The sequence below is a fragment of the Schistocerca cancellata genome, unplaced genomic scaffold (genome assembly GCF_023864275.1).
Source record: "Schistocerca cancellata isolate TAMUIC-IGC-003103 unplaced genomic scaffold, iqSchCanc2.1 HiC_scaffold_562, whole genome shotgun sequence".
Classification (NCBI taxonomy): domain Eukaryota; kingdom Metazoa; phylum Arthropoda; class Insecta; order Orthoptera; family Acrididae; genus Schistocerca; species Schistocerca cancellata.
Genome location: NW_026046575.1, coordinates 28380 through 54067, shown reverse-complemented (window position 1 = coordinate 54067; position 25688 = coordinate 28380). Strand labels below are relative to the sequence as shown.

Genomic DNA, 25688 nt, shown 5'->3' with positions numbered 1-25688 from the left:
TCCCCATGTCTGACTCACTACCCTAAATGACACTGCAGTCGACGTGCTTATTACTATCGCAGTATTCTAGTGTCGAACCGGTATTGCAAATTTGGATTAAGCAAAAATTTATTGTGTGGTCGAGCGACACCCTCGGCTCGCTCTTCCTACATGATCGCTTCTTGCGAGGAATAATTCCTAGCGCGCCGATGGCTTCAGAGTTGGTCTTCTCGAAGTTTTGCTTCCGCACTGCATTCCGCAATCTTTTCGTTATGAGCTTCGGTTTCCCGACTTTCTTGTGTTTAGTGCGTTTGGCTTCTCTAAACCCTTAGCCACCGCTCGGCGAAATTTCCACGCTGTCATATGTCGATCTGCAGAGCTCGATGAAGGCATCGCGGCCATTCCTGAGCTCATGGAACGGCCGAATCTGTAGTTGTTTCCAGATCTCTCCCACACAACAGCCTCCCAGTAGCTTGGATTACAGGAGTACGCCACTACTCCCAGCCGCTGATTCACCTTTGAAAGCAGAATGACATGAGCTACGCGCAGCTCCGTTTTTTTTTTTTTTTTTTTTTTTTTGGTGTCTGACCTACTTTGAAAGACTTTGTAGTCGATTTACTTACTACTATCGCTGTTGGAAACCAGTTGATACCACACAGTATTCTAGGGACGATCAGGCAATGAAAATTTAGAATAAGTAAAACAGTATCAAAAGAAGTTGTGTGGTGGAGCAGCACATGCAATTTACGCTTCCTAGATAATCGTTACTGCATAGAATAATTCTTTTGTGTGCGGCGTCTTCAGTATCCGTCTTCTGTAAATTTTACTTGCAGTATATTGTGCAATCTTTTCGTTATGAGTTGGTGCTTGGTTTCCCGATGTTCTTTTGTTTAGTGCATTCGCCTTCTCTTAACCCTGAGAAACCACATACCGAAACTGAGGCACTGCCGGCTGTTCATAAGCAGTGTTCGATGAAGTTATTTCGCTTTTTATTCGTTGCCTTTAATATTCTTCTCATCAGTGGTGAGTGCTGCCTGCAGAAAGCGTTTATCTTGCGAATTCACGTAAAAGTTTGTGTTCCCTGTGAGGTCCACTACCTGGGATTAACTTGACTGCTCCAGGCAGGTGGCTCGTTGGTCTAGGGGTATGATTCCTGCTTTGGGTGCAGGAGGTCCCGGGTTCAAATCCCGAACGAGCCCTGCCATTTTGACCGTGCTGAAGAGTAGGTGGAACTCAGCCCCGGTTGCAGCTCCTCAATGAAGAGTAGACGCCTGTTATAGCACGTGGATATAACAAGAATGCGGCACCAGTAAAGTACGTAGGTGGAATTCGGTAGAAACGCAGACGGTAATTTTGCATGCAACGGAAAACAAGGTTGTCTTTGCGGAATATGTGCACCGTGAGTGGAGATTAAGCTTAATTGTGCGACAGTCTACCCTCATCTTACTAACGACGGCAACAACAAAGGGGTGGTGGCATGTAAGATTGAGAGTGGCCAAGAGTTTCTCATTATTAGTTAGCATCACACTTTGACAGAGCTGTGACAAGGCGAGTAGGGTGAGCTCAGGAAAGCCAGTAGCAAGCGCACTTGAAGTAGCCCTGAAGAACCGGATTATAAATTTTGCCAGCCATAATGGAGCTAGGGGCGTTCCCAGTTACCAAATACCGGTGCAATAAGAGAGCAACAGTATTTGACAGTAAAATGACGCCCTATCCGTCTAGCATACGACATTGCTTGTCTCTGCATACGCGGACGTGAGGTCATCTCGGAAATGAAATCCGAAATATAGATTAAAATTGTTGTGTTCCCGCCCGGGATCGAACCGGGGACCTTCTGCGTGTAAAGCAGACGTGATAACCGCTACACCACGGAAACGACGGTTCTTTTCGTGTACCACCCGGAGACTCGTAATAGCAACAGTTTTTCTTCTGTGTTAGCAAGGGCATCGGCTACGAGCTCCCTCCGATTCGTGAAGTTCCTATAGTAAAAGACGTCGATGAAAACAATCCAACCGCGACAGACAGGGAGAACGCTGGGTGAGCTGCAGCCCTACAGGGTGAGACCATCAAAGGTGGCGTCATTCACATGCAGTGCGTTTTCGGAACGGACAGGCTCGTTGGTCTAGGGGTATGATTCCTGCTTCGGGTGCAGGAGGTCCCGGGTTCAAATCCCGGACGAGCCCTTGCGTTTTGTACAACGGTGTGGTAACAAATCGCATGGCGGCGGCTGTTTCGCGCATTTCCAGGCCTCCAAGTCAGCGCTAAAATCCGACAACCAGTTCTGAAACAGTTTCATGTTTCATTTGAGCCATGTGCACCCTGCTGGTGGAACGTTTGAAGTTGATTTAAGTGGTCACTGCAGAGATCGTAGCAAGTGTCTTGCTGAGTGCGACGAAAACGGGTTTCCGCCCGCAATCGAACCGGGGACCTTCTGCGTGTTAGGCACGGCGCCTGGGCTCGGCGGCAGCTGCTGCTCTTTCTTTCCTTACGAGATACCGTCGATTCGCGCAGTCGTTATTGCAAAAGATGTCACCAAAGGCAATCGCTTCGTTAGCGGCACGGTGCCTGGGCTCGGCGGCAGCTCTACATGGAGGCACCAGCAGCCCAGCCAGGCCGCCGCCGGCACCGGCGCGCCGCAGCGCAAGAAGTCGGCGCCCGCCCTGCAATGCCCCCTGTCGCTGCATATTCCACCCGCCTTATATCCTCCCCATGTCTGACTCACTACCCTAAATGACACTGCAGTCGACGTGCTTATTACTATCGCAGTATTCTAGTGTCGAACCGGTATTGCAAATTTGGATTAAGCAAAAATTTATTGTGTGGTCGAGCGACACCCTCGGCTCGCTCTTCCTACATGATCGCTTCTTGCGAGGAATAATTCCTAGCGCGCCGATGGCTTCAGAGTTGGTCTTCTCGAAGTTTTGCTTCCGCACTGCATTCCGCAATCTTTTCGTTATGAGCTTCGGTTTCCCGACTTTCTTGTGTTTAGTGCGTTTGGCTTCTCTAAACCCTTAGCCACCGCTCGGCGAAATTTCCACGCTGTCATATGTCGATCTGCAGAGCTCGATGAAGGCATCGCGGCCATTCCTGAGCTCATGGAACGGCCGAATCTGTAGTTGTTTCCAGATCTCTCCCACACAACAGCCTCCCAGTAGCTTGGATTACAGGAGTACGCCACTACTCCCAGCCGCTGATTCACCTTTGAAAGCAGAATGACATGAGCTACGCGCAGCTCCGTTTTTTTTTTTTTTTTTTTTTTTTTGGTGTCTGACCTACTTTGAAAGACTTTGTAGTCGATTTACTTACTACTATCGCTGTTGGAAACCAGTTGATACCACACAGTATTCTAGGGACGATCAGGCAATGAAAATTTAGAATAAGTAAAACAGTATCAAAAGAAGTTGTGTGGTGGAGCAGCACATGCAATTTACGCTTCCTAGATAATCGTTACTGCATAGAATAATTCTTTTGTGTGCGGCGTCTTCAGTATCCGTCTTCTGTAAATTTTACTTGCAGTATATTGTGCAATCTTTTCGTTATGAGTTGGTGCTTGGTTTCCCGATGTTCTTTTGTTTAGTGCATTCGCCTTCTCTTAACCCTGAGAAACCACATACCGAAACTGAGGCACTGCCGGCTGTTCATAAGCAGTGTTCGATGAAGTTATTTCGCTTTTTATTCGTTGCCTTTAATATTCTTCTCATCAGTGGTGAGTGCTGCCTGCAGAAAGCGTTTATCTTGCGAATTCACGTAAAAGTTTGTGTTCCCTGTGAGGTCCACTACCTGGGATTAACTTGACTGCTCCAGGCAGGTGGCTCGTTGGTCTAGGGGTATGATTCCTGCTTTGGGTGCAGGAGGTCCCGGGTTCAAATCCCGAACGAGCCCTGCCATTTTGACCGTGCTGAAGAGTAGGTGGAACTCAGCCCCGGTTGCAGCTCCTCAATGAAGAGTAGACGCCTGTTATAGCACGTGGATATAACAAGAATGCGGCACCAGTAAAGTACGTAGGTGGAATTCGGTAGAAACGCAGACGGTAATTTTGCATGCAACGGAAAACAAGGTTGTCTTTGCGGAATATGTGCACCGTGAGTGGAGATTAAGCTTAATTGTGCGACAGTCTACCCTCATCTTACTAACGACGGCAACAACAAAGGGGTGGTGGCATGTAAGATTGAGAGTGGCCAAGAGTTTCTCATTATTAGTTAGCATCACACTTTGACAGAGCTGTGACAAGGCGAGTAGGGTGAGCTCAGGAAAGCCAGTAGCAAGCGCACTTGAAGTAGCCCTGAAGAACCGGATTATAAATTTTGCCAGCCATAATGGAGCTAGGGGCGTTCCCAGTTACCAAATACCGGTGCAATAAGAGAGCAACAGTATTTGACAGTAAAATGACGCCCTATCCGTCTAGCATACGACATTGCTTGTCTCTGCATACGCGGACGTGAGGTCATCTCGGAAATGAAATCCGAAATATAGATTAAAATTGTTGTGTTCCCGCCCGGGATCGAACCGGGGACCTTCTGCGTGTAAAGCAGACGTGATAACCGCTACACCACGGAAACGACGGTTCTTTTCGTGTACCACCCGGAGACTCGTAATAGCAACAGTTTTTCTTCTGTGTTAGCAAGGGCATCGGCTACGAGCTCCCTCCGATTCGTGAAGTTCCTATAGTAAAAGACGTCGATGAAAACAATCCAACCGCGACAGACAGGGAGAACGCTGGGTGAGCTGCAGCCCTACAGGGTGAGACCATCAAAGGTGGCGTCATTCACATGCAGTGCGTTTTCGGAACGGACAGGCTCGTTGGTCTAGGGGTATGATTCCTGCTTCGGGTGCAGGAGGTCCCGGGTTCAAATCCCGGACGAGCCCTTGCGTTTTGTACAACGGTGTGGTAACAAATCGCATGGCGGCGGCTGTTTCGCGCATTTCCAGGCCTCCAAGTCAGCGCTAAAATCCGACAACCAGTTCTGAAACAGTTTCATGTTTCATTTGAGCCATGTGCACCCTGCTGGTGGAACGTTTGAAGTTGATTTAAGTGGTCACTGCAGAGATCGTAGCAAGTGTCTTGCTGAGTGCGACGAAAACGGGTTTCCGCCCGCAATCGAACCGGGGACCTTCTGCGTGTTAGGCACGGCGCCTGGGCTCGGCGGCAGCTGCTGCTCTTTCTTTCCTTACGAGATACCGTCGATTCGCGCAGTCGTTATTGCAAAAGATGTCACCAAAGGCAATCGCTTCGTTAGCGGCACGGTGCCTGGGCTCGGCGGCAGCTCTACATGGAGGCACCAGCAGCCCAGCCAGGCCGCCGCCGGCACCGGCGCGCCGCAGCGCAAGAAGTCGGCGCCCGCCCTGCAATGCCCCCTGTCGTTGCATATTCCACCCGCCTTATATCCTCCCCATGTCTGACTCACTACCCTAAATGACACTGCAGTCGACGTGCTTATTACTATCGCAGTATTCTAGTGTCGAACCGGTATTGCAAATTTGGATTAAGCAAAAATTTATTGTGTGGTCGAGCGACACCCTCGGCTCGCTCTTCCTACATGATCGCTTCTTGCGAGGAATAATTCCTAGCGCGCCGATGGCTTCAGAGTTGGTCTTCTCGAAGTTTTGCTTCCGCACTGCATTCCGCAATCTTTTCGTTATGAGCTTCGGTTTCCCGACTTTCTTGTGTTTAGTGCGTTTGGCTTCTCTAAACCCTTAGCCACCGCTCGCCGAAATTTCCACGCTGTCATATGTCGATCTGCAGAGCTCGATGAAGGCATCGCGGCCATTCCTGAGCTCATGGAACGGCCGAATCTGTAGTTGTTTCCAGATCTCTCCCACACAACAGCCTCCCAGTAGCTTGGATTACAGGAGTACGCCACTACTCCCAGCCGCTGATTCACCTTTGAAAGCAGAATGACATGAGCTACGCGCAGCTCCGTTTTTTTTTTTTGGTATCTGACCTACTTTGAAAGACTTTGTAGTCGATTTACTTACTACTATCGCTGTTGGAAACCAGGTGATACCACACAGTATTCTAGGGACGATCAGGCAATGAAAATTTAGAATAAGTAAAACAGTATCAAAAGAGGTTGTGTGGTGGAGCAGCACATGCAATTTACGCTTCCTAGATAATCGTTACTGCATAGAATAATTCTTTTGTGTGCGGCGTCTTCAGTATCCGTCTTCTGTAAATTTTACTTGCAGTATATTGTGCAATCTTTTCGTTATGAGTTGGTGCTTGGTTTCCCGATGTTCTTTTGTTTAGTGCATTCGCCTTCTCTTAACCCTGAGAAACCACATACCGAAACTGAGGCACTGCCGGCTGTTCATAAGCAGTGTTCGATGAAGTTATTTCGCTTTTTATTCGTTGCCTTTAATATTCTTCTCATCAGTGGTGAGTGCTGCCTGCAGAAAGCGTTTATCTTGCGAATTCACGTAAAAGTTTGTGTTCCCTGTGAGGTCCACTACCTGGGATTAACTTGACTGCTCCAGGCAGGTGGCTCGTTGGTCTAGGGGTATGATTCCTGCTTTGGGTGCAGGAGGTCCCGGGTTCAAATCCCGGACGAGCCCTGCCATTTTGACCGTGCTGAAGAGTAGGTGGAACTCAGCCCCGGTTGCAGCTCCTCAATGAAGAGTAGACGCCTGTTATAGCACGTGGATATAACAAGAATGCGGCACCAGTAAAGTACGTAGGTGGAATTCGGTAGAAACGCAGACGGTAATTTTGCATGCAACGGAAAACAAGGTTGTCTTTGCGGAATATGTGCACCGTGAGTGGAGATTAAGCTTAATTGTGCGACAGTCTACCCTCATCTTACTAACGACGGCAACAACAAAGGGGTGGTGGCATGTAAGATTCAGAGTGGCCAAGAGTTTCTCATTATTAGTTAGCATCACACTTTGACAGAGCTGTGACAAGGCGAGTAGGGTGAGCTCAGGAAAGCCAGTAGCAAGCGCACTTGAAGTAGCCCTGAAGAACCGGATTATAAATTTTGCCAGCCATAATGGAGCTAGGGGCGTTCCCAGTTACCAAATACCGGTGCAATAAGAGAGCAACAGTATTTGACAGTAAAATGACGCCCTATCCGTCTAGCATACGACATTGCTTGTCTCTGCATACGCGGACGTGAGGTCATCTCGGAAATGAAATCCGAAATATAGATTAAAATTGTTGTGTTCCCGCCCGGTATCGAACCGGGGACCTTCTGCGTGTAAAGCAGACGTGATAACCGCTACACCACGGAAACGACGGTTCTTTTCGTGTACCACCCGGAGACTCGTAATAGCAACAGTTTTTCTTCTGTGTTAGCAAGGGCATCGGCTACGAGCTCCCTCCGATTCGTGAAGTTCCTATAGTAAAAGACGTCGATGAAAACAATCCAACCGCGACAGACAGGGAGAACGCTGGGTGAGCTGCAGCCCTACAGGGTGAGACCATCAAAGGTGGCGTCATTCACATGCAGTGCGTTTTCGGAACGGACAGGCTCGTTGGTCTAGGGGTATGATTCCTGCTTCGGGTGCAGGAGGTCCCGGGTTCAAATCCCGGACGAGCCCTTGCGTTTTGTACAACGGTGTGGTAACAAATCGCATGGCGGCGGCTGTTTCGCGCATTTCCAGGCCTCCAAGTCAGCGCTAAAATCCGACAACCAGTTCTGAAACAGTTTCATGTTTCATTTGAGCCATGTGCACCCTGCTGGTGGAACGTTTGAAGTTGATTTAAGTGGTCACTGCAGAGATCGTAGCAAGTGTCTTGCTGAGTGCGACGAAAACGGGTTTCCGCCCGCAATCGAACCGGGGACCTTCTGCGTGTTAGGCACGGCGCCTGGGCTCGGCGGCAGCTGCTGCTCTTTCTTTCCTTACGAGATACCGTCGATTCGCGCAGTCGTTATTGCAAAAGATGTCACCAAAGGCAATCGCTTCGTTAGCGGCACGGTGCCTGGGCTCGGCGGCAGCTCTACATGGAGGCACCAGCAGCCCAGCCAGGCCGCCGCCGGCACCGGCGCGCCGCAGCGCAAGAAGTCGGCGCCCGCCCTGCAATGCCCCCTGTCGCTGCATATTCCACCCGCCTTATATCCTCCCCATGTCTGACTCACTACCCTAAATGACACTGCAGTCGACGTGCTTATTACTATCGCAGTATTCTAGTGTCGAACCGGTATTGCAAATTTGGATTAAGCAAAAATTTATTGTGTGGTCGAGCGACACCCTCGGCTCGCTCTTCCTACATGATCGCTTCTTGCGAGGAATAATTCCTAGCGCGCCGATGGCTTCAGAGTTGGTCTTCTCGAAGTTTTGCTTCCGCACTGCATTCCGCAATCTTTTCGTTATGAGCTTCGGTTTCCCGACTTTCTTGTGTTTAGTGCGTTTGGCTTCTCTAAACCCTTAGCCACCGCTCGGCGAAATTTCCACGCTGTCATATGTCGATCTGCAGAGCTCGATGAAGGCATCGCGGCCATTCCTGAGCTCATGGAACGGCCGAATCTGTAGTTGTTTCCAGATCTCTCCCACACAACAGCCTCCCAGTAGCTTGGATTACAGGAGTACGCCACTACTCCCAGCCGCTGATTCACCTTTGAAAGCAGAATGACATGAGCTACGCGCAGCTCCGTTTTTTTTTTTTTTTTTTTTTTTTTTGGTGTCTGACCTACTTTGAAAGACTTTGTAGTCGATTTACTTACTACTATCGCTGTTGGAAACCAGTTGATACCACACAGTATTCTAGGGACGATCAGGCAATGAAAATTTAGAATAAGTAAAACAGTATCAAAAGAAGTTGTGTGGTGGAGCAGCACATGCAATTTACGCTTCCTAGATAATCGTTACTGCATAGAATAATTCTTTTGTGTGCGGCGTCTTCAGTATCCGTCTTCTGTAAATTTTACTTGCAGTATATCGTGCAATCTTTTCGTTATGAGTTGGTGCTTGGTTTCCCGATGTTCTTTTGTTTAGTGCATTCGCCTTCTCTTAACCCTGAGAAACCACATACCGAAACTGAGGCACTGCCGGCTGTTCATAAGCAGTGTTCGATGAAGTTATTTCGCTTTTTATTCGTTGCCTTTAATATTCTTCTCATCAGTGGTGAGTGCTGCCTGCAGAAAGCGTTTATCTTGCGAATTCACGTAAAAGTTTGTGTTCCCTGTGAGGTCCACTACCTGGGATTAACTTGACTGCTCCAGGCAGGTGGCTCGTTGGTCTAGGGGTATGATTCCTGCTTTGGGTGCAGGAGGTCCCGGGTTCAAATCCCGGACGAGCCCTGCCATTTTGACCGTGCTGAAGAGTAGGTGGAACTCAGCCCCGGTTGCAGCTCCTCAATGAAGAGTAGACGCCTGTTATAGCACGTGGATATAACAAGAATGCGGCACCAGTAAAGTACGTAGGTGGAATTCGGTAGAAACGCAGACGGTAATTTTGCATGCAACGGAAAACAAGGTTGTCTTTGCGGAATATGTGCACCGTGAGTGGAGATTAAGCTTAATTGTGCGACAGTCTACCCTCATCTTACTAACGACGGCAACAACAAAGGGGTGGTGGCATGTAAGATTGAGAGTGGCCAAGAGTTTCTCATTATTAGTTAGCATCACACTTTGACAGAGCTGTGACAAGGCGAGTAGGGTGAGCTCAGGAAAGCCAGTAGCAAGCGCACTTGAAGTAGCCCTGAAGAACCGGATTATAAATTTTGCCAGCCATAATGGAGCTAGGGGCGTTCCCAGTTACCAAATACCGGTGCAATAAGAGAGCAACAGTATTTGACAGTAAAATGACGCCCTATCCGTCTAGCATACGACATTGCTTGTCTCTGCATACGCGGACGTGAGGTCATCTCGGAAATGAAATCCGAAATATAGATTAAAATTGTTGTGTTCCCGCCCGGTATCGAACCGGGGACCTTCTGCGTGTAAAGCAGACGTGATAACCGCTACACCACGGAAACGACGGTTCTTTTCGTGTACCACCCGGAGACTCGTAATAGCAACAGTTTTTCTTCTGTGTTAGCAAGGGCATCGGCTACGAGCTCCCTCCGATTCGTGAAGTTCCTATAGTAAAAGACGTCGATGAAAACAATCCAACCGCGACAGACAGGGAGAACGCTGGGTGAGCTGCAGCCCTACAGGGTGAGACCATCAAAGGTGGCGTCATTCACATGCAGTGCGTTTTCGGAACGGACAGGCTCGTTGGTCTAGGGGTATGATTCCTGCTTCGGGTGCAGGAGGTCCCGGGTTCAAATCCCGGACGAGCCCTTGCGTTTTGTACAACGGTGTGGTAACAAATCGCATGGCGGCGGCTGTTTCGCGCATTTCCAGGCCTCCAAGTCAGCGCTAAAATCCGACAACCAGTTCTGAAACAGTTTCATGTTTCATTTGAGCCATGTGCACCCTGCTGGTGGAACGTTTGAAGTTGATTTAAGTGGTCACTGCAGAGATCGTAGCAAGTGTCTTGCTGAGTGCGACGAAAACGGGTTTCCGCCCGCAATCGAACCGGGGACCTTCTGCGTGTTAGGCACGGCGCCTGGGCTCGGCGGCAGCTGCTGCTCTTTCTTTCCTTACGAGATACCGTCGATTCGCGCAGTCGTTATTGCAAAAGATGTCACCAAAGGCAATCGCTTCGTTAGCGGCACGGTGCCTGGGCTCGGCGGCAGCTCTACATGGAGGCACCAGCAGCCCAGCCAGGCCGCCGCCGGCACCGGCGCGCCGCAGCGCAAGAAGTCGGCGCCCGCCCTGCAATGCCCCCTGTCGCTGCATATTCCACCCGCCTTATATCCTCCCCATGTCTGACTCACTACCCTAAATGACACTGCAGTCGACGTGCTTATTACTATCGCAGTATTCTAGTGTCGAACCGGTATTGCAAATTTGGATTAAGCAAAAATTTATTGTGTGGTCGAGCGACACCCTCGGCTCGCTCTTCCTACATGATCGCTTCTTGCGAGGAATAATTCCTAGCGCGCCGATGGCTTCAGAGTTGGTCTTCTCGAAGTTTTGCTTCCGCACTGCATTCCGCAATCTTTTCGTTATGAGCTTCGGTTTCCCGACTTTCTTGTGTTTAGTGCGTTTGGCTTCTCTAAACCCTTAGCCACCGCTCGGCGAAATTTCCACGCTGTCATATGTCGATCTGCAGAGCTCGATGAAGGCATCGCGGCCATTCCTGAGCTCATGGAACGGCCGAATCTGTAGTTGTTTCCAGATCTCTCCCACACAACAGCCTCCCAGTAGCTTGGATTACAGGAGTACGCCACTACTCCCAGCCGCTGATTCACCTTTGAAAGCAGAATGACATGAGCTACGCGCAGCTCCGTTTTTTTTTTTTTTTTTTTTTTTTGGTGTCTGACCTACTTTGAAAGACTTTGTAGTCGATTTACTTACTACTATCGCTGTTGGAAACCAGTTGATACCACACAGTATTCTAGGGACGATCAGGCAATGAAAATTTAGAATAAGTAAAACAGTATCAAAAGAAGTTGTGTGGTGGAGCAGCACATGCAATTTACGCTTCCTAGATAATCGTTACTGCATAGAATAATTCTTTTGTGTGCGGCGTCTTCAGTATCCGTCTTCTGTAAATTTTACTTGCAGTATATTGTGCAATCTTTTCGTTATGAGTTGGTGCTTGGTTTCCCGATGTTCTTTTGTTTAGTGCATTCGCCTTCTCTTAACCCTGAGAAACCACATACCGAAACTGAGGCACTGCCGGCTGTTCATAAGCAGTGTTCGATGAAGTTATTTCGCTTTTTATTCGTTGCCTTTAATATTCTTCTCATCAGTGGTGAGTGCTGCCTGCAGAAAGCGTTTATCTTGCGAATTCACGTAAAAGTTTGTGTTCCCTGTGAGGTCCACTACCTGGGATTAACTTGACTGCTCCAGGCAGGTGGCTCGTTGGTCTAGGGGTATGATTCCTGCTTTGGGTGCAGGAGGTCCCGGGTTCAAATCCCGAACGAGCCCTGCCATTTTGACCGTGCTGAAGAGTAGGTGGAACTCAGCCCCGGTTGCAGCTCCTCAATGAAGAGTAGACGCCTGTTATAGCACGTGGATATAACAAGAATGCGGCACCAGTAAAGTACGTAGGTGGAATTCGGTAGAAACGCAGACGGTAATTTTGCATGCAACGGAAAACAAGGTTGTCTTTGCGGAATATGTGCACCGTGAGTGGAGATTAAGCTTAATTGTGCGACAGTCTACCCTCATCTTACTAACGACGGCAACAACAAAGGGGTGGTGGCATGTAAGATTGAGAGTGGCCAAGAGTTTCTCATTATTAGTTAGCATCACACTTTGACAGAGCTGTGACAAGGCGAGTAGGGTGAGCTCAGGAAAGCCAGTAGCAAGCGCACTTGAAGTAGCCCTGAAGAACCGGATTATAAATTTTGCCAGCCATAATGGAGCTAGGGGCGTTCCCAGTTACCAAATACCGGTGCAATAAGAGAGCAACAGTATTTGACAGTAAAATGACGCCCTATCCGTCTAGCATACGACATTGCTTGTCTCTGCATACGCGGACGTGAGGTCATCTCGGAAATGAAATCCGAAATATAGATTAAAATTGTTGTGTTCCCGCCCGGGATCGAACCGGGGACCTTCTGCGTGTAAAGCAGACGTGATAACCGCTACACCACGGAAACGACGGTTCTTTTCGTGTACCACCCGGAGACTCGTAATAGCAACAGTTTTTCTTCTGTGTTAGCAAGGGCATCGGCTACGAGCTCCCTCCGATTCGTGAAGTTCCTATAGTAAAAGACGTCGATGAAAACAATCCAACCGCGACAGACAGGGAGAACGCTGGGTGAGCTGCAGCCCTACAGGGTGAGACCATCAAAGGTGGCGTCATTCACATGCAGTGCGTTTTCGGAACGGACAGGCTCGTTGGTCTAGGGGTATGATTCCTGCTTCGGGTGCAGGAGGTCCCGGGTTCAAATCCCGGACGAGCCCTTGCGTTTTCTACAACGGTGTGGTAACAAATCGCATGGCGGCGGCTGTTTCGCGCATTTCCAGGCCTCCAAGTCAGCGCTAAAATCCGACAACCAGTTCTGAAACAGTTTCATGTTTCATTTGAGCCATGTGCACCCTGCTGGTGGAACGTTTGAAGTTGATTTAAGTGGTCACTGCAGAGATCGTAGCAAGTGTCTTGCTGAGTGCGACGAAAACGGGTTTCCGCCCGCAATCGAACCGGGGACCTTCTGCGTGTTAGGCACGGCGCCTGGGCTCGGCGGCAGCTGCTGCTCTTTCTTTCCTTACGAGATACCGTCGATTCGCGCAGTCGTTATTGCAAAAGATGTCACCAAAGGCAATCGCTTCGTTAGCGGCACGGTGCCTGGGCTCGGCGGCAGCTCTACATGGAGGCACCAGCAGCCCAGCCAGGCCGCCGCCGGCACCGGCGCGCCGCAGCGCAAGAAGTCGGCGCCCGCCCTGCAATGCCCCCTGTCGCTGCATATTCCACCCGCCTTATATCCTCCCCATGTCTGACTCACTACCCTAAATGACACTGCAGTCGACGTGCTTATTACTATCGCAGTATTCTAGTGTCGAACCGGTATTGCAAATTTGGATTAAGCAAAAATTTATTGTGTGGTCGAGCGACACCCTCGGCTCGCTCTTCCTACATGATCGCTTCTTGCGAGGAATAATTCCTAGCGCGCCGATGGCTTCAGAGTTGGTCTTCTCGAAGTTTTGCTTCCGCACTGCATTCCGCAATCTTTTCGTTATGAGCTTCGGTTTCCCGACTTTCTTGTGTTTAGTGCGTTTGGCTTCTCTAAACCCTTAGCCACCGCTCGGCGAAATTTCCACGCTGTCATATGTCGATCTGCAGAGCTCGATGAAGGCATCGCGGCCATTCCTGAGCTCATGGAACGGCCGAATCTGTAGTTGTTTCCAGATCTCTCCCACACAACAGCCTCCCAGTAGCTTGGATTACAGGAGTACGCCACTACTCCCAGCCGCTGATTCACCTTTGAAAGCAGAATGACATGAGCTACGCGCAGCTCCGTTTTTTTTTTTTTTTTTTTTTTTTTGGTGTCTGACCTACTTTGAAAGACTTTGTAGTCGATTTACTTACTACTATCGCTGTTGGAAACCAGTTGATACCACACAGTATTCTAGGGACGATCAGGCAATGAAAATTTAGAATAAGTAAAACAGTATCAAAAGAAGTTGTGTGGTGGAGCAGCACATGCAATTTACGCTTCCTAGATAATCGTTACTGCATAGAATAATTCTTTTGTGTGCGGCGTCTTCAGTATCCGTCTTCTGTAAATTTTACTTGCAGTATATCGTGCAATCTTTTCGTTATGAGTTGGTGCTTGGTTTCCCGATGTTCTTTTGTTTAGTGCATTCGCCTTCTCTTAACCCTGAGAAACCACATACCGAAACTGAGGCACTGCCGGCTGTTCATAAGCAGTGTTCGATGAAGTTATTTCGCTTTTTATTCGTTGCCTTTAATATTCTTCTCATCAGTGGTGAGTGCTGCCTGCAGAAAGCGTTTATCTTGCGAATTCACGTAAAAGTTTGTGTTCCCTGTGAGGTCCACTACCTGGGATTAACTTGACTGCTCCAGGCAGGTGGCTCGTTGGTCTAGGGGTATGATTCCTGCTTTGGGTGCAGGAGGTCCCGGGTTCAAATCCCGGACGAGCCCTGCCATTTTGACCGTGCTGAAGAGTAGGTGGAACTCAGCCCCGGTTGCAGCTCCTCAATGAAGAGTAGACGCCTGTTATAGCACGTGGATATAACAAGAATGCGGCACCAGTAAAGTACGTAGGTGGAATTCGGTAGAAACGCAGACGGTAATTTTGCATGCAACGGAAAACAAGGTTGTCTTTGCGGAATATGTGCACCGTGAGTGGAGATTAAGCTTAATTGTGCGACAGTCTACCCTCATCTTACTAACGACGGCAACAACAAAGGGGTGGTGGCATGTAAGATTGAGAGTGGCCAAGAGTTTCTCATTATTAGTTAGCATCACACTTTGACAGAGCTGTGACAAGGCGAGTAGGGTGAGCTCAGGAAAGCCAGTAGCAAGCGCACTTGAAGTAGCCCTGAAGAACCGGATTATAAATTTTGCCAGCCATAATGGAGCTAGGGGCGTTCCCAGTTACCAAATACCGGTGCAATAAGAGAGCAACAGTATTTGACAGTAAAATGACGCCCTATCCGTCTAGCATACGACATTGCTTGTCTCTGCATACGCGGACGTGAGGTCATCTCGGAAATGAAATCCGAAATATAGATTAAAATTGTTGTGTTCCCGCCCGGTATCGAACCGGGGACCTTCTGCGTGTAAAGCAGACGTGATAACCGCTACACCACGGAAACGACGGTTCTTTTCGTGTACCACCCGGAGACTCGTAATAGCAACAGTTTTTCTTCTGTGTTAGCAAGGGCATCGGCTACGAGCTCCCTCCGATTCGTGAAGTTCCTATAGTAAAAGACGTCGATGAAAACAATCCAACCGCGACAGACAGGGAGAACGCTGGGTGAGCTGCAGCCCTACAGGGTGAGACCATCAAAGGTGGCGTCATTCACATGCAGTGCGTTTTCGGAACGGACAGGCTCGTTGGTCTAGGGGTATGATTCCTGCTTCGGGTGCAGGAGGTCCCGGGTTCAAATCCCGGACGAGCCCTTGCGTTTTGTACAACGGTGTGGTAACAAATCGCATGGCGGCGGCTGTTTCGCGCATTTCCAGGCCTCCAAGTCAGCGCTAAAATCCGACAACCAGTTCTGAAACAGTTTCATGTTTCATTTGAGCCATGTGCACCCTGCTGGTGGAACGTTTGAAGTTGATTTAAGTGGTCACTGCAGAGATCGTAGCAAGTGTCTTGCTGAGTGCGACGAAAACGGGTTTCCGCCCGCAATCGAACCGGGGACCTTCTGCGTGTTAGGCACGGCGCCTGGGCTCGGCGGCAGCTGCTGCTCTTTCTTTCCTTACGAGATACCGTCGATTCGCGCAGTCGTTATTGCAAAAGATGTCACCAAAGGCAATCGCTTCGTTAGCGGCACGGTGCCTGGGCTCGGCGGCAGCTCTACATGGAGGCACCAGCAGCCCAGCCAGGCCGCCGCCGGCACCGGCGCGCCGCAGCGCAAGAAGTCGGCGCCCGCCCTGCAATGCCCCCTGTCGCTGCATATTCCACCCGCCTTATATCCTCCCCATGTCTGACTCACTACCCTAAATGACACTGCAGTCGACGTGCTTATTACTATCGCAGTATTCTAGTGTCGAACCGGTATTGCAAATTTGGATTAAGCAAAAATTTATTGTGTGGTCGAGCGACACCCTCGGCTCGCTCTTCCTACATGATCGCTTCTTGCGAGGAATAATTCCTAGCGCGCCGATGGCTTCAGAGTTGGTCTTCTCGAAGTTTTGCTTCCGCACTGCATTCCGCAATCTTTTCGTTATGAGCTTCGGTTTCCCGACTTTCTTGTGTTTAGTGCGTTTGGCTTCTCTAAACCCTTAGCCACCGCTCGGCGAAATTTCCACGCTGTCATATGTCGATCTGCAGAGCTCGATGAAGGCATCGCGGCCATTCCTGAGCTCATGGAACGGCCGAATCTGTAGTTGTTTCCAGATCTCTCCCACACAACAGCCTCCCAGTAGCTTGGATTACAGGAGTACGCCACTACTCCCAGCCGCTGATTCACCTTTGAAAGCAGAATGACATGAGCTACGCGCAGCTCCGTTTTTTTTTTTTTTTTTTTTTTTTGGTGTCTGACCTACTTTGAAAGACTTTGTAGTCGATTTACTTACTACTATCGCTGTTGGAAACCAGTTGATACCACACAGTATTCTAGGGACGATCAGGCAATGAAAATTTAGAATAAGTAAAACAGTATCAAAAGAAGTTGTGTGGTGGAGCAGCACATGCAATTTACGCTTCCTAGATAATCGTTACTGCATAGAATAATTCTTTTGTGTGCGGCGTCTTCAGTATCCGTCTTCTGTAAATTTTACTTGCAGTATATTGTGCAATCTTTTCGTTATGAGTTGGTGCTTGGTTTCCCGATGTTCTTTTGTTTAGTGCATTCGCCTTCTCTTAACCCTGAGAAACCACATACCGAAACTGAGGCACTGCCGGCTGTTCATAAGCAGTGTTCGATGAAGTTATTTCGCTTTTTATTCGTTGCCTTTAATATTCTTCTCATCAGTGGTGAGTGCTGCCTGCAGAAAGCGTTTATCTTGCGAATTCACGTAAAAGTTTGTGTTCCCTGTGAGGTCCACTACCTGGGATTAACTTGACTGCTCCAGGCAGGTGGCTCGTTGGTCTAGGGGTATGATTCCTGCTTTGGGTGCAGGAGGTCCCGGGTTCAAATCCCGAACGAGCCCTGCCATTTTGACCGTGCTGAAGAGTAGGTGGAACTCAGCCCCGGTTGCAGCTCCTCAATGAAGAGTAGACGCCTGTTATAGCACGTGGATATAACAAGAATGCGGCACCAGTAAAGTACGTAGGTGGAATTCGGTAGAAACGCAGACGGTAATTTTGCATGCAACGGAAAACAAGGTTGTCTTTGCGGAATATGTGCACCGTGAGTGGAGATTAAGCTTAATTGTGCGACAGTCTACCCTCATCTTACTAACGACGGCAACAACAAAGGGGTGGTGGCATGTAAGATTGAGAGTGGCCAAGAGTTTCTCATTATTAGTTAGCATCACACTTTGACAGAGCTGTGACAAGGCGAGTAGGGTGAGCTCAGGAAAGCCAGTAGCAAGCGCACTTGAAGTAGCCCTGAAGAACCGGATTATAAATTTTGCCAGCCATAATGGAGCTAGGGGCGTTCCCAGTTACCAAATACCGGTGCAATAAGAGAGCAACAGTATTTGACAGTAAAATGACGCCCTATCCGTCTAGCATACGACATTGCTTGTCTCTGCATACGCGGACGTGAGGTCATCTCGGAAATGAAATCCGAAATATAGATTAAAATTGTTGTGTTCCCGCCCGGGATCGAACCGGGGACCTTCTGCGTGTAAAGCAGACGTGATAACCGCTACACCACGGAAACGACGGTTCTTTTCGTGTACCACCCGGAGACTCGTAATAGCAACAGTTTTTCTTCTGTGTTAGCAAGGGCATCGGCTACGAGCTCCCTCCGATTCGTGAAGTTCCTATAGTAAAAGACGTCGATGAAAACAATCCAACCGCGACAGACAGGGAGAACGCTGGGTGAGCTGCAGCCCTACAGGGTGAGACCATCAAAGGTGGCGTCATTCACATGCAGTGCGTTTTCGGAACGGACAGGCTCGTTGGTCTAGGGGTATGATTCCTGCTTCGGGTGCAGGAGGTCCCGGGTTCAAATCCCGGACGAGCCCTTGCGTTTTCTACAACGGTGTGGTAACAAATCGCATGGCGGCGGCTGTTTCGCGCATTTCCAGGCCTCCAAGTCAGCGCTAAAATCCGACAACCAGTTCTGAAACAGTTTCATGTTTCATTTGAGCCATGTGCACCCTGCTGGTGGAACGTTTGAAGTTGATTTAAGTGGTCACTGCAGAGATCGTAGCAAGTGTCTTGCTGAGTGCGACGAAAACGGGTTTCCGCCCGCAATCGAACCGGGGACCTTCTGCGTGTTAGGCACGGCGCCTGGGCTCGGCGGCAGCTGCTGCTCTTTCTTTCCTTACGAGATACCGTCGATTCGCGCAGTCGTTATTGCAAAAGATGTCACCAAAGGCAATCGCTTCGTTAGCGGCACGGTGCCTGGGCTCGGCGGCAGCTCTACATGGAGGCACCAGCAGCCCAGCCAGGCCGCCGCCGGCACCGGCGCGCCGCAGCGCAAGAAGTCGGCGCCCGCCCTGCAATGCCCCCTGTCGCTGCATATTCCACCCGCCTTATATCCTCCCCATGTCTGACTCACTACCCTAAATGACACTGCAGTCGACGTGCTTATTACTATCGCAGTATTCTAGTGTCGAACCGGTATTGCAAATTTGGATTAAGCAAAAATTTATTGTGTGGTCGAGCGACACCCTCGGCTCGCTCTTCCTACATGATCGCTTCTTGCGAGGAATAATTCCTAGCGCGCCGATGGCTTCAGAGTTGGTCTTCTCGAAGTTTTGCTTCCGCACTGCATTCCGCAATCTTTTCGTTATGAGCTTCGGTTTCCCGACTTTCTTGTGTTTAGTGCGTTTGGCTTCTCTAAACCCTTAGCCACCGCTCGGCGAAATTTCCACGCTGTCATATGTCGATCTGCAGAGCTCGATGAAGGCATCGCGGCCATTCCTGAGCTCATGGAACGGCCGAATCTGTAGTTGTTTCCAGATCTCTCCCACACAACAGCCTCCCAGTAGCTTGGATTACAGGAGTACGCCACTACTCCCAGCCGCTGATTCACCTTTGAAAGCAGAATGACATGAGCTACGCGCAGCTCCGTTTTTTTTTTTTTTTTTTTTTTTTTGGTGTCTGACCTACTTTGAAAGACTTTGTAGTCGATTTACTTACTACTATCGCTGTTGGAAACCAGTTGATACCACACAGTATTCTAGGGACGATCAGGCAATGAAAATTTAGAATAAGTAAAACAGTATCAAAAGAAGTTGTGTGGTGGAGCAGCACATGCAATTTACGCTTCCTAGATAATCGTTACTGCATAGAATAATTCTTTTGTGTGCGGCGTCTTCAGTATCCGTCTTCTGTAAATTTTACTTGCAGTATATCGTGCAATCTTTTCGTTATGAGTTGGTGCTTGGTTTCCCGATGTTCTTTTGTTTAGTGCATTCGCCTTCTCTTAACCCTGAGAAACCACATACCGAAACTGAGGCACTGCCGGCTGTTCATAAGCAGTGTTCGATGAAGTTATTTCGCTTTTTATTCGTTGCCTTTAATATTCTTCTCATCAGTGGTGAGTGCTGCCTGCAGAAAGCGTTTATCTTGCGAATTCACGTAAAAGTTTGTGTTCCCTGTGAGGTCCACTACCTGGGATTAACTTGACTGCTCCAGGCAGGTGGCTCGTTGGTCTAGGGGTATGATTCCTGCTTTGGGTGCAGGAGGTCCCGGGTTCAAATCCCGGACGAGCCCTGCCATTTTGACCGTGCTGAAGAGTAGGTGGAACTCAGCCCCGGTTGCAGCTCCTCAATGAAGAGTAGACGCCTGTTATAGCACGTGGATATAACAAGAATGCGGCACCAGTAAAGTACGTAGGTGGAATTCGGTAGAAACGCAGACGGTAATTTTGCATGCAACGGAAAACAAGGTTGTCTTTGCGGAATATGTGCACCGTGAGTGGAGATTAAGCTTAATTGTGCGACAGTCTACCCTCATCTTACTAACGACGGCAACAACAAAGGGGTGGTGGCATGTAAGATTGAGAGTGGCCAAGAGTTTCTCATTATTAGTTAGCATCACACTTTGACAGAGCTGTGACAAGGCGAGTAGGGTGAGCTCAGGAAAGCCAGTAGCAAGCGCACTTGAAGTAGCCCTGAAGAACCGGATTATAAATTTTGCCAGCCATAATGGAGCTAGGGGCGTTCCCAGTTACCAAATACCGGTGCAATAAGAGAGCAACAGTATTTGACAGTAAAATGACGCCCTATCCGTCTAGCATACGACATTGCTTGTCTCTGCATACGCGGACGTGAGGTCATCTCGGAAATGAAATCCGAAATATAGATTAAAATTGTTGTGTTCCCGCCCGGTATCGAACCGGGGACCTTCTGCGTGTAAAGCAGACGTGATAACCGCTACACCACGGAAACGACGGTTCTTTTCGTGTACCACCCGGAGACTCGTAATAGCAACAGTTTTTCTTCTGTGTTAGCAAGGGCATCGGCTACGAGCTCCCTCCGATTCGTGAAGTTCCTATAGTAAAAGACGTCGATGAAAACAATCCAACCGCGACAGACAGGGAGAACGCTGGGTGAGCTGCAGCCCTACAGGGTGAGACCATCAAAGGTGGCGTCATTCACATGCAGTGCGTTTTCGGAACGGACAGGCTCGTTGGTCTAGGGGTATGATTCCTGCTTCGGGTGCAGGAGGTCCCGGGTTCAAATCCCGGACGAGCCCTTGCGTTTTGTACAACGGTGTGGTAACAAATCGCATGGCGGCGGCTGTTTCGCGCATTTCCAGGCCTCCAAGTCAGCGCTAAAATCCGACAACCAGTTCTGAAACAGTTTCATGTTTCATTTGAGCCATGTGCACCCTGCTGGTGGAACGTTTGAAGTTGATTTAAGTGGTCACTGCAGAGATCGTAGCAAGTGTCTTGCTGAGTGCGACGAAAACGGGTTTCCGCCCGCAATCGAACCGGGGACCTTCTGCGTGTTAGGCACGGCGCCTGGGCTCGGCGGCAGCTGCTGCTCTTTCTTTCCTTACGAGATACCGTCGATTCGCGCAGTCGTTATTGCAAAAGATGTCACCAAAGGCAATCGCTTCGTTAGCGGCACGGTGCCTGGGCTCGGCGGCAGCTCTACATGGAGGCACCAGCAGCCCAGCCAGGCCGCCGCCGGCACCGGCGCGCCGCAGCGCAAGAAGTCGGCGCCCGCCCTGCAATGCCCCCTGTCGCTGCATATTCCACCCGCCTTATATCCTCCCCATGTCTGACTCACTACCCTAAATGACACTGCAGTCGACGTGCTTATTACTATCGCAGTATTCTAGTGTCGAACCGGTATTGCAAATTTGGATTAAGCAAAAATTTATTGTGTGGTCGAGCGACACCCTCGGCTCGCTCTTCCTACATGATCGCTTCTTGCGAGGAATAATTCCTAGCGCGCCGATGGCTTCAGAGTTGGTCTTCTCGAAGTTTTGCTTCCGCACTGCATTCCGCAATCTTTTCGTTATGAGCTTCGGTTTCCCGACTTTCTTGTGTTTAGTGCGTTTGGCTTCTCTAAACCCTTAGCCACCGCTCGGCGAAATTTCCACGCTGTCATATGTCGATCTGCAGAGCTCGATGAAGGCATCGCGGCCATTCCTGAGCTCATGGAACGGCCGAATCTGTAGTTGTTTCCAGATCTCTCCCACACAACAGCCTCCCAGTAGCTTGGATTACAGGAGTACGCCACTACTCCCAGCCGCTGATTCACCTTTGAAAGCAGAATGACATGAGCTACGCGCAGCTCCGTTTTTTTTTTTTTTTTTTTTTTTTTGGTGTCTGACCTACTTTGAAAGACTTTGTAGTCGATTTACTTACTACTATCGCTGTTGGAAACCAGTTGATACCACACAGTATTCTAGGGACGATCAGGCAATGAAAATTTAGAATAAGTAAAACAGTATCAAAAGAAGTTGTGTGGTGGAGCAGCACATGCAATTTACGCTTCCTAGATAATCGTTACTGCATAGAATAATTCTTTTGTGTGCGGCGTCTTCAGTATCCGTCTTCTGTAAATTTTACTTGCAGTATATTGTGCAATCTTTTCGTTATGAGTTGGTGCTTGGTTTCCCGATGTTCTTTTGTTTAGTGCATTCGCCTTCTCTTAACCCTGAGAAACCACATACCGAAACTGAGGCACTGCCGGCTGTTCATAAGCAGTGTTCGATGAAGTTATTTCGCTTTTTATTCGTTGCCTTTAATATTCTTCTCATCAGTGGTGAGTGCTGCCTGCAGAAAGCGTTTATCTTGCGAATTCACGTAAAAGTTTGTGTTCCCTGTGAGGTCCACTACCTGGGATTAACTTGACTGCTCCAGGCAGGTGGCTCGTTGGTCTAGGGGTATGATTCCTGCTTTGGGTGCAGGAGGTCCCGGGTTCAAATCCCGGACGAGCCCTGCCATTTTGACCGTGCTGAAGAGTAGGTGGAACTCAGCCCCGGTTGCAGCTCCTCAATGAAGAGTAGACGCCTGTTATAGCACGTGGATATAACAAGAATGCGGCACCAGTAAAGTACGTAGGTGGAATTCGGTAGAAACGCAGACGGTAATTTTGCATGCAACGGAAAACAAGGTTGTCTTTGCGGAATATGTGCACCGTGAGTGGAGATTAAGCTTAATTGTGCGACAGTCTACCCTCATCTTACTAACGACGGCAACAACAAAGGGGTGGTGGCATGTAAGATTGAGAGTGGCCAAGAGTTTCTCATTATTAGTTAGCATCACACTTTGACAGAGCTGTGACAAGGCGAGTAGGGTGAGCTCAGGAAAGCCAGTAGCAAGCGCACTTGAAGTAGCCCTGAAGAACCGGATTATAAATTTTGCCAGCCATAATGGAGCTAGGGGCGTTCCCAGTTACCAAATACCGGTGCAATAAGAGAGCAACAGTATTTGACAGTAAAATGACGCCCTATCCGTCTAGCATACGACATTGCTTGTCTCTGCATACGCGGACGTGAGGTCATCTCGGAAATGAAATCCGAAATATAGATTAAAATTGTTGTGTTCCCGCCCGGGATCGAACCGGGGACCTTCTGCGTGTAAAGCAGACGTGATAACCGCTACACCACGGAAACGACGGTTCTTTTCGTGTACCACCCGGAGACTCGTAATAGCAACAGTTTTTCTTCTGTGTTAGCAAGGGCATCGGCTACGAGCTCCCTCCGATTCGTGAAGTTCCTATAGTAAAAGACGTCGATGAAAACAATCCAACCGCGACAGACAGGGAGAACGCTGGGTGAGCTGCAGCCCTACAGGGTGAGACCATCAAAGGTGGCGTCATTCACATGCAGTGCGTTTTCGGAACGGACAGGCTCGTTGGTCTAGGGGTATGATTCCTGCTTCGGGTGCAGGAGGTCCCGGGTTCAAATCCCGGACGAGCCCTTGCGTTTTGTACAACGGTGTGGTAACAAATCGCATGGCGGCGGCTGTTTCGCGCATTTCCAGGCCTCCAAGTCAGCGCTAAAATCCGACAACCAGTTCTGAAACAGTTTCATGTTTCATTTGAGCCATGTGCACCCTGCTGGTGGAACGTTTGAAGTTGATTTAAGTGGTCACTGCAGAGATCGTAGCAAGTGTCTTGCTGAGTGCGACGAAAACGGGTTTCCGCCCGCAATCGAACCGGGGACCTTCTGCGTGTTAGGCACGGCGCCTGGGCTCGGCGGCAGCTGCTGCTCTTTCTTTCCTTACGAGATACCGTCGATTCGCGCAGTCGTTATTGCAAAAGATGTCACCAAAGGCAATCGCTTCGTTAGCGGCACGGTGCCTGGGCTCGGCGGCAGCTCTACATGGAGGCACCAGCAGCCCAGCCAGGCCGCCGCCGGCACCGGCGCGCCGCAGCGCAAGAAGTCGGCGCCCGCCCTGCAATGCCCCCTGTCGCTGCATATTCCACCCGCCTTATATCCTCCCCATGTCTGACTCACTACCCTAAATGACACTGCAGTCGACGTGCTTATTACTATCGCAGTATTCTAGTGTCGAACCGGTATTGCAAATTTGGATTAAGCAAAAATTTATTGTGTGGTCGAGCGACACCCTCGGCTCGCTCTTCCTACATGATCGCTTCTTGCGAGGAATAATTCCTAGCGCGCCGATGGCTTCAGAGTTGGTCTTCTCGAAGTTTTGCTTCCGCACTGCATTCCGCAATCTTTTCGTTATGAGCTTCGGTTTCCCGACTTTCTTGTGTTTAGTGCGTTTGGCTTCTCTAAACCCTTAGCCACCGCTCGGCGAAATTTCCACGCTGTCATATGTCGATCTGCAGAGCTCGATGAAGGCATCGCGGCCATTCCTGAGCTCATGGAACGGCCGAATCTGTAGTTGTTTCCAGATCTCTCCCACACAACAGCCTCCCAGTAGCTTGGATTACAGGAGTACGCCACTACTCCCAGCCGCTGATTCACCTTTGAAAGCAGAATGACATGAGCTACGCGCAGCTCCGTTTTTTTTTTTTTTTTTTTTTTTTGGTGTCTGACCTACTTTGAAAGACTTTGTAGTCGATTTACTTACTACTATCGCTGTTGGAAACCAGTTGATACCACACAGTATTCTAGGGACGATCAGGCAATGAAAATTTAGAATAAGTAAAACAGTATCAAAAGAAGTTGTGTGGTGGAGCAGCACATGCAATTTACGCTTCCTAGATAATCGTTACTGCATAGAATAATTCTTTTGTGTGCGGCGTCTTCAGTATCCGTCTTCTGTAAATTTTACTTGCAGTATATCGTGCAATCTTTTCGTTATGAGTTGGTGCTTGGTTTCCCGATGTTCTTTTGTTTAGTGCATTCGCCTTCTCTTAACCCTGAGAAACCACATACCGAAACTGAGGCACTGCCGGCTGTTCATAAGCAGTGTTCGATGAAGTTATTTCGCTTTTTATTCGTTGCCTTTAATATTCTTCTCATCAGTGGTGAGTGCTGCCTGCAGAAAGCGTTTATCTTGCGAATTCACGTAAAAGTTTGTGTTCCCTGTGAGGTCCACTACCTGGGATTAACTTGACTGCTCCAGGCAGGTGGCTCGTTGGTCTAGGGGTATGATTCCTGCTTTGGGTGCAGGAGGTCCCGGGTTCAAATCCCGGACGAGCCCTGCCATTTTGACCGTGCTGAAGAGTAGGTGGAACTCAGCCCCGGTTGCAGCTCCTCAATGAAGAGTAGACGCCTGTTATAGCACGTGGATATAACAAGAATGCGGCACCAGTAAAGTACGTAGGTGGAATTCGGTAGAAACGCAGACGGTAATTTTGCATGCAACGGAAAACAAGGTTGTCTTTGCGGAATATGTGCACCGTGAGTGGAGATTAAGCTTAATTGTGCGACAGTCTACCCTCATCTTACTAACGACGGCAACAACAAAGGGGTGGTGGCATGTAAGATTGAGAGTGGCCAAGAGTTTCTCATTATTAGTTAGCATCACACTTTGACAGAGCTGTGACAAGGCGAGTAGGGTGAGCTCAGGAAAGCCAGT

At 49.2% G+C, this 25688-nt stretch overlaps 1 protein-coding gene and 28 non-coding genes across 29 annotated transcripts in view; 20 read left to right on the top strand and 9 right to left on the bottom strand.

Annotated features, from left to right (window-relative positions):
- Positions 1–25688, top strand: part of LOC126130822 (mucin-19-like) — a 162498-nt gene that overhangs the window by 108844 nt on the left and 27966 nt on the right. Inside the window, exons 43-51 of the mRNA XM_049915167.1 lie at positions 2534–2653; positions 5217–5324; positions 7887–8006; positions 10571–10690; positions 13253–13372; positions 15936–16055; positions 18618–18737; positions 21301–21420; positions 23984–24103. Of these exons, the coding sequence (XP_049771124.1) occupies positions 2534–2653; positions 5217–5324; positions 7887–8006; positions 10571–10690; positions 13253–13372; positions 15936–16055; positions 18618–18737; positions 21301–21420; positions 23984–24103 (1068 nt within the window). The remainder of the gene's footprint in view (positions 1–2533; positions 2654–5216; positions 5325–7886; positions 8007–10570; positions 10691–13252; positions 13373–15935; positions 16056–18617; positions 18738–21300; positions 21421–23983; positions 24104–25688) is intronic.
- Positions 1107–1178, top strand: Trnap-ugg (transfer RNA proline (anticodon UGG)). Its single transcript has one exon. It is a non-coding gene; the product is annotated as a tRNA-Pro (tRNA).
- Trnav-uac (transfer RNA valine (anticodon UAC)) lies at positions 1783–1855 on the bottom strand. Its single transcript has one exon. It is a non-coding gene; the product is annotated as a tRNA-Val (tRNA).
- On the top strand, positions 2091–2162 carry Trnap-cgg (transfer RNA proline (anticodon CGG)). Its single transcript has one exon. It is a non-coding gene; the product is annotated as a tRNA-Pro (tRNA).
- Trnap-ugg (transfer RNA proline (anticodon UGG)) lies at positions 3790–3861 on the top strand. The gene has a single exon. It is a non-coding gene; the product is annotated as a tRNA-Pro (tRNA).
- On the bottom strand, positions 4466–4538 carry Trnav-uac (transfer RNA valine (anticodon UAC)). Its single transcript has one exon. It is a non-coding gene; the product is annotated as a tRNA-Val (tRNA).
- On the top strand, positions 4774–4845 carry Trnap-cgg (transfer RNA proline (anticodon CGG)). The gene has a single exon. It is a non-coding gene; the product is annotated as a tRNA-Pro (tRNA).
- Trnap-ugg (transfer RNA proline (anticodon UGG)) lies at positions 6460–6531 on the top strand. Its single transcript has one exon. It is a non-coding gene; the product is annotated as a tRNA-Pro (tRNA).
- Trnav-uac (transfer RNA valine (anticodon UAC)) lies at positions 7136–7208 on the bottom strand. Its single transcript has one exon. It is a non-coding gene; the product is annotated as a tRNA-Val (tRNA).
- Trnap-cgg (transfer RNA proline (anticodon CGG)) lies at positions 7444–7515 on the top strand. The gene has a single exon. It is a non-coding gene; the product is annotated as a tRNA-Pro (tRNA).
- On the top strand, positions 9144–9215 carry Trnap-ugg (transfer RNA proline (anticodon UGG)). The gene has a single exon. It is a non-coding gene; the product is annotated as a tRNA-Pro (tRNA).
- Positions 9820–9892, bottom strand: Trnav-uac (transfer RNA valine (anticodon UAC)). The gene has a single exon. It is a non-coding gene; the product is annotated as a tRNA-Val (tRNA).
- Trnap-cgg (transfer RNA proline (anticodon CGG)) lies at positions 10128–10199 on the top strand. Its single transcript has one exon. It is a non-coding gene; the product is annotated as a tRNA-Pro (tRNA).
- On the top strand, positions 11826–11897 carry Trnap-ugg (transfer RNA proline (anticodon UGG)). The gene has a single exon. It is a non-coding gene; the product is annotated as a tRNA-Pro (tRNA).
- Positions 12502–12574, bottom strand: Trnav-uac (transfer RNA valine (anticodon UAC)). Its single transcript has one exon. It is a non-coding gene; the product is annotated as a tRNA-Val (tRNA).
- Positions 12810–12881, top strand: Trnap-cgg (transfer RNA proline (anticodon CGG)). The gene has a single exon. It is a non-coding gene; the product is annotated as a tRNA-Pro (tRNA).
- Trnap-ugg (transfer RNA proline (anticodon UGG)) lies at positions 14509–14580 on the top strand. The gene has a single exon. It is a non-coding gene; the product is annotated as a tRNA-Pro (tRNA).
- On the bottom strand, positions 15185–15257 carry Trnav-uac (transfer RNA valine (anticodon UAC)). The gene has a single exon. It is a non-coding gene; the product is annotated as a tRNA-Val (tRNA).
- On the top strand, positions 15493–15564 carry Trnap-cgg (transfer RNA proline (anticodon CGG)). The gene has a single exon. It is a non-coding gene; the product is annotated as a tRNA-Pro (tRNA).
- Trnap-ugg (transfer RNA proline (anticodon UGG)) lies at positions 17191–17262 on the top strand. The gene has a single exon. It is a non-coding gene; the product is annotated as a tRNA-Pro (tRNA).
- On the bottom strand, positions 17867–17939 carry Trnav-uac (transfer RNA valine (anticodon UAC)). The gene has a single exon. It is a non-coding gene; the product is annotated as a tRNA-Val (tRNA).
- Trnap-cgg (transfer RNA proline (anticodon CGG)) lies at positions 18175–18246 on the top strand. The gene has a single exon. It is a non-coding gene; the product is annotated as a tRNA-Pro (tRNA).
- Trnap-ugg (transfer RNA proline (anticodon UGG)) lies at positions 19874–19945 on the top strand. The gene has a single exon. It is a non-coding gene; the product is annotated as a tRNA-Pro (tRNA).
- Positions 20550–20622, bottom strand: Trnav-uac (transfer RNA valine (anticodon UAC)). Its single transcript has one exon. It is a non-coding gene; the product is annotated as a tRNA-Val (tRNA).
- Positions 20858–20929, top strand: Trnap-cgg (transfer RNA proline (anticodon CGG)). The gene has a single exon. It is a non-coding gene; the product is annotated as a tRNA-Pro (tRNA).
- Positions 22557–22628, top strand: Trnap-ugg (transfer RNA proline (anticodon UGG)). The gene has a single exon. It is a non-coding gene; the product is annotated as a tRNA-Pro (tRNA).
- Positions 23233–23305, bottom strand: Trnav-uac (transfer RNA valine (anticodon UAC)). Its single transcript has one exon. It is a non-coding gene; the product is annotated as a tRNA-Val (tRNA).
- Positions 23541–23612, top strand: Trnap-cgg (transfer RNA proline (anticodon CGG)). The gene has a single exon. It is a non-coding gene; the product is annotated as a tRNA-Pro (tRNA).
- Trnap-ugg (transfer RNA proline (anticodon UGG)) lies at positions 25239–25310 on the top strand. The gene has a single exon. It is a non-coding gene; the product is annotated as a tRNA-Pro (tRNA).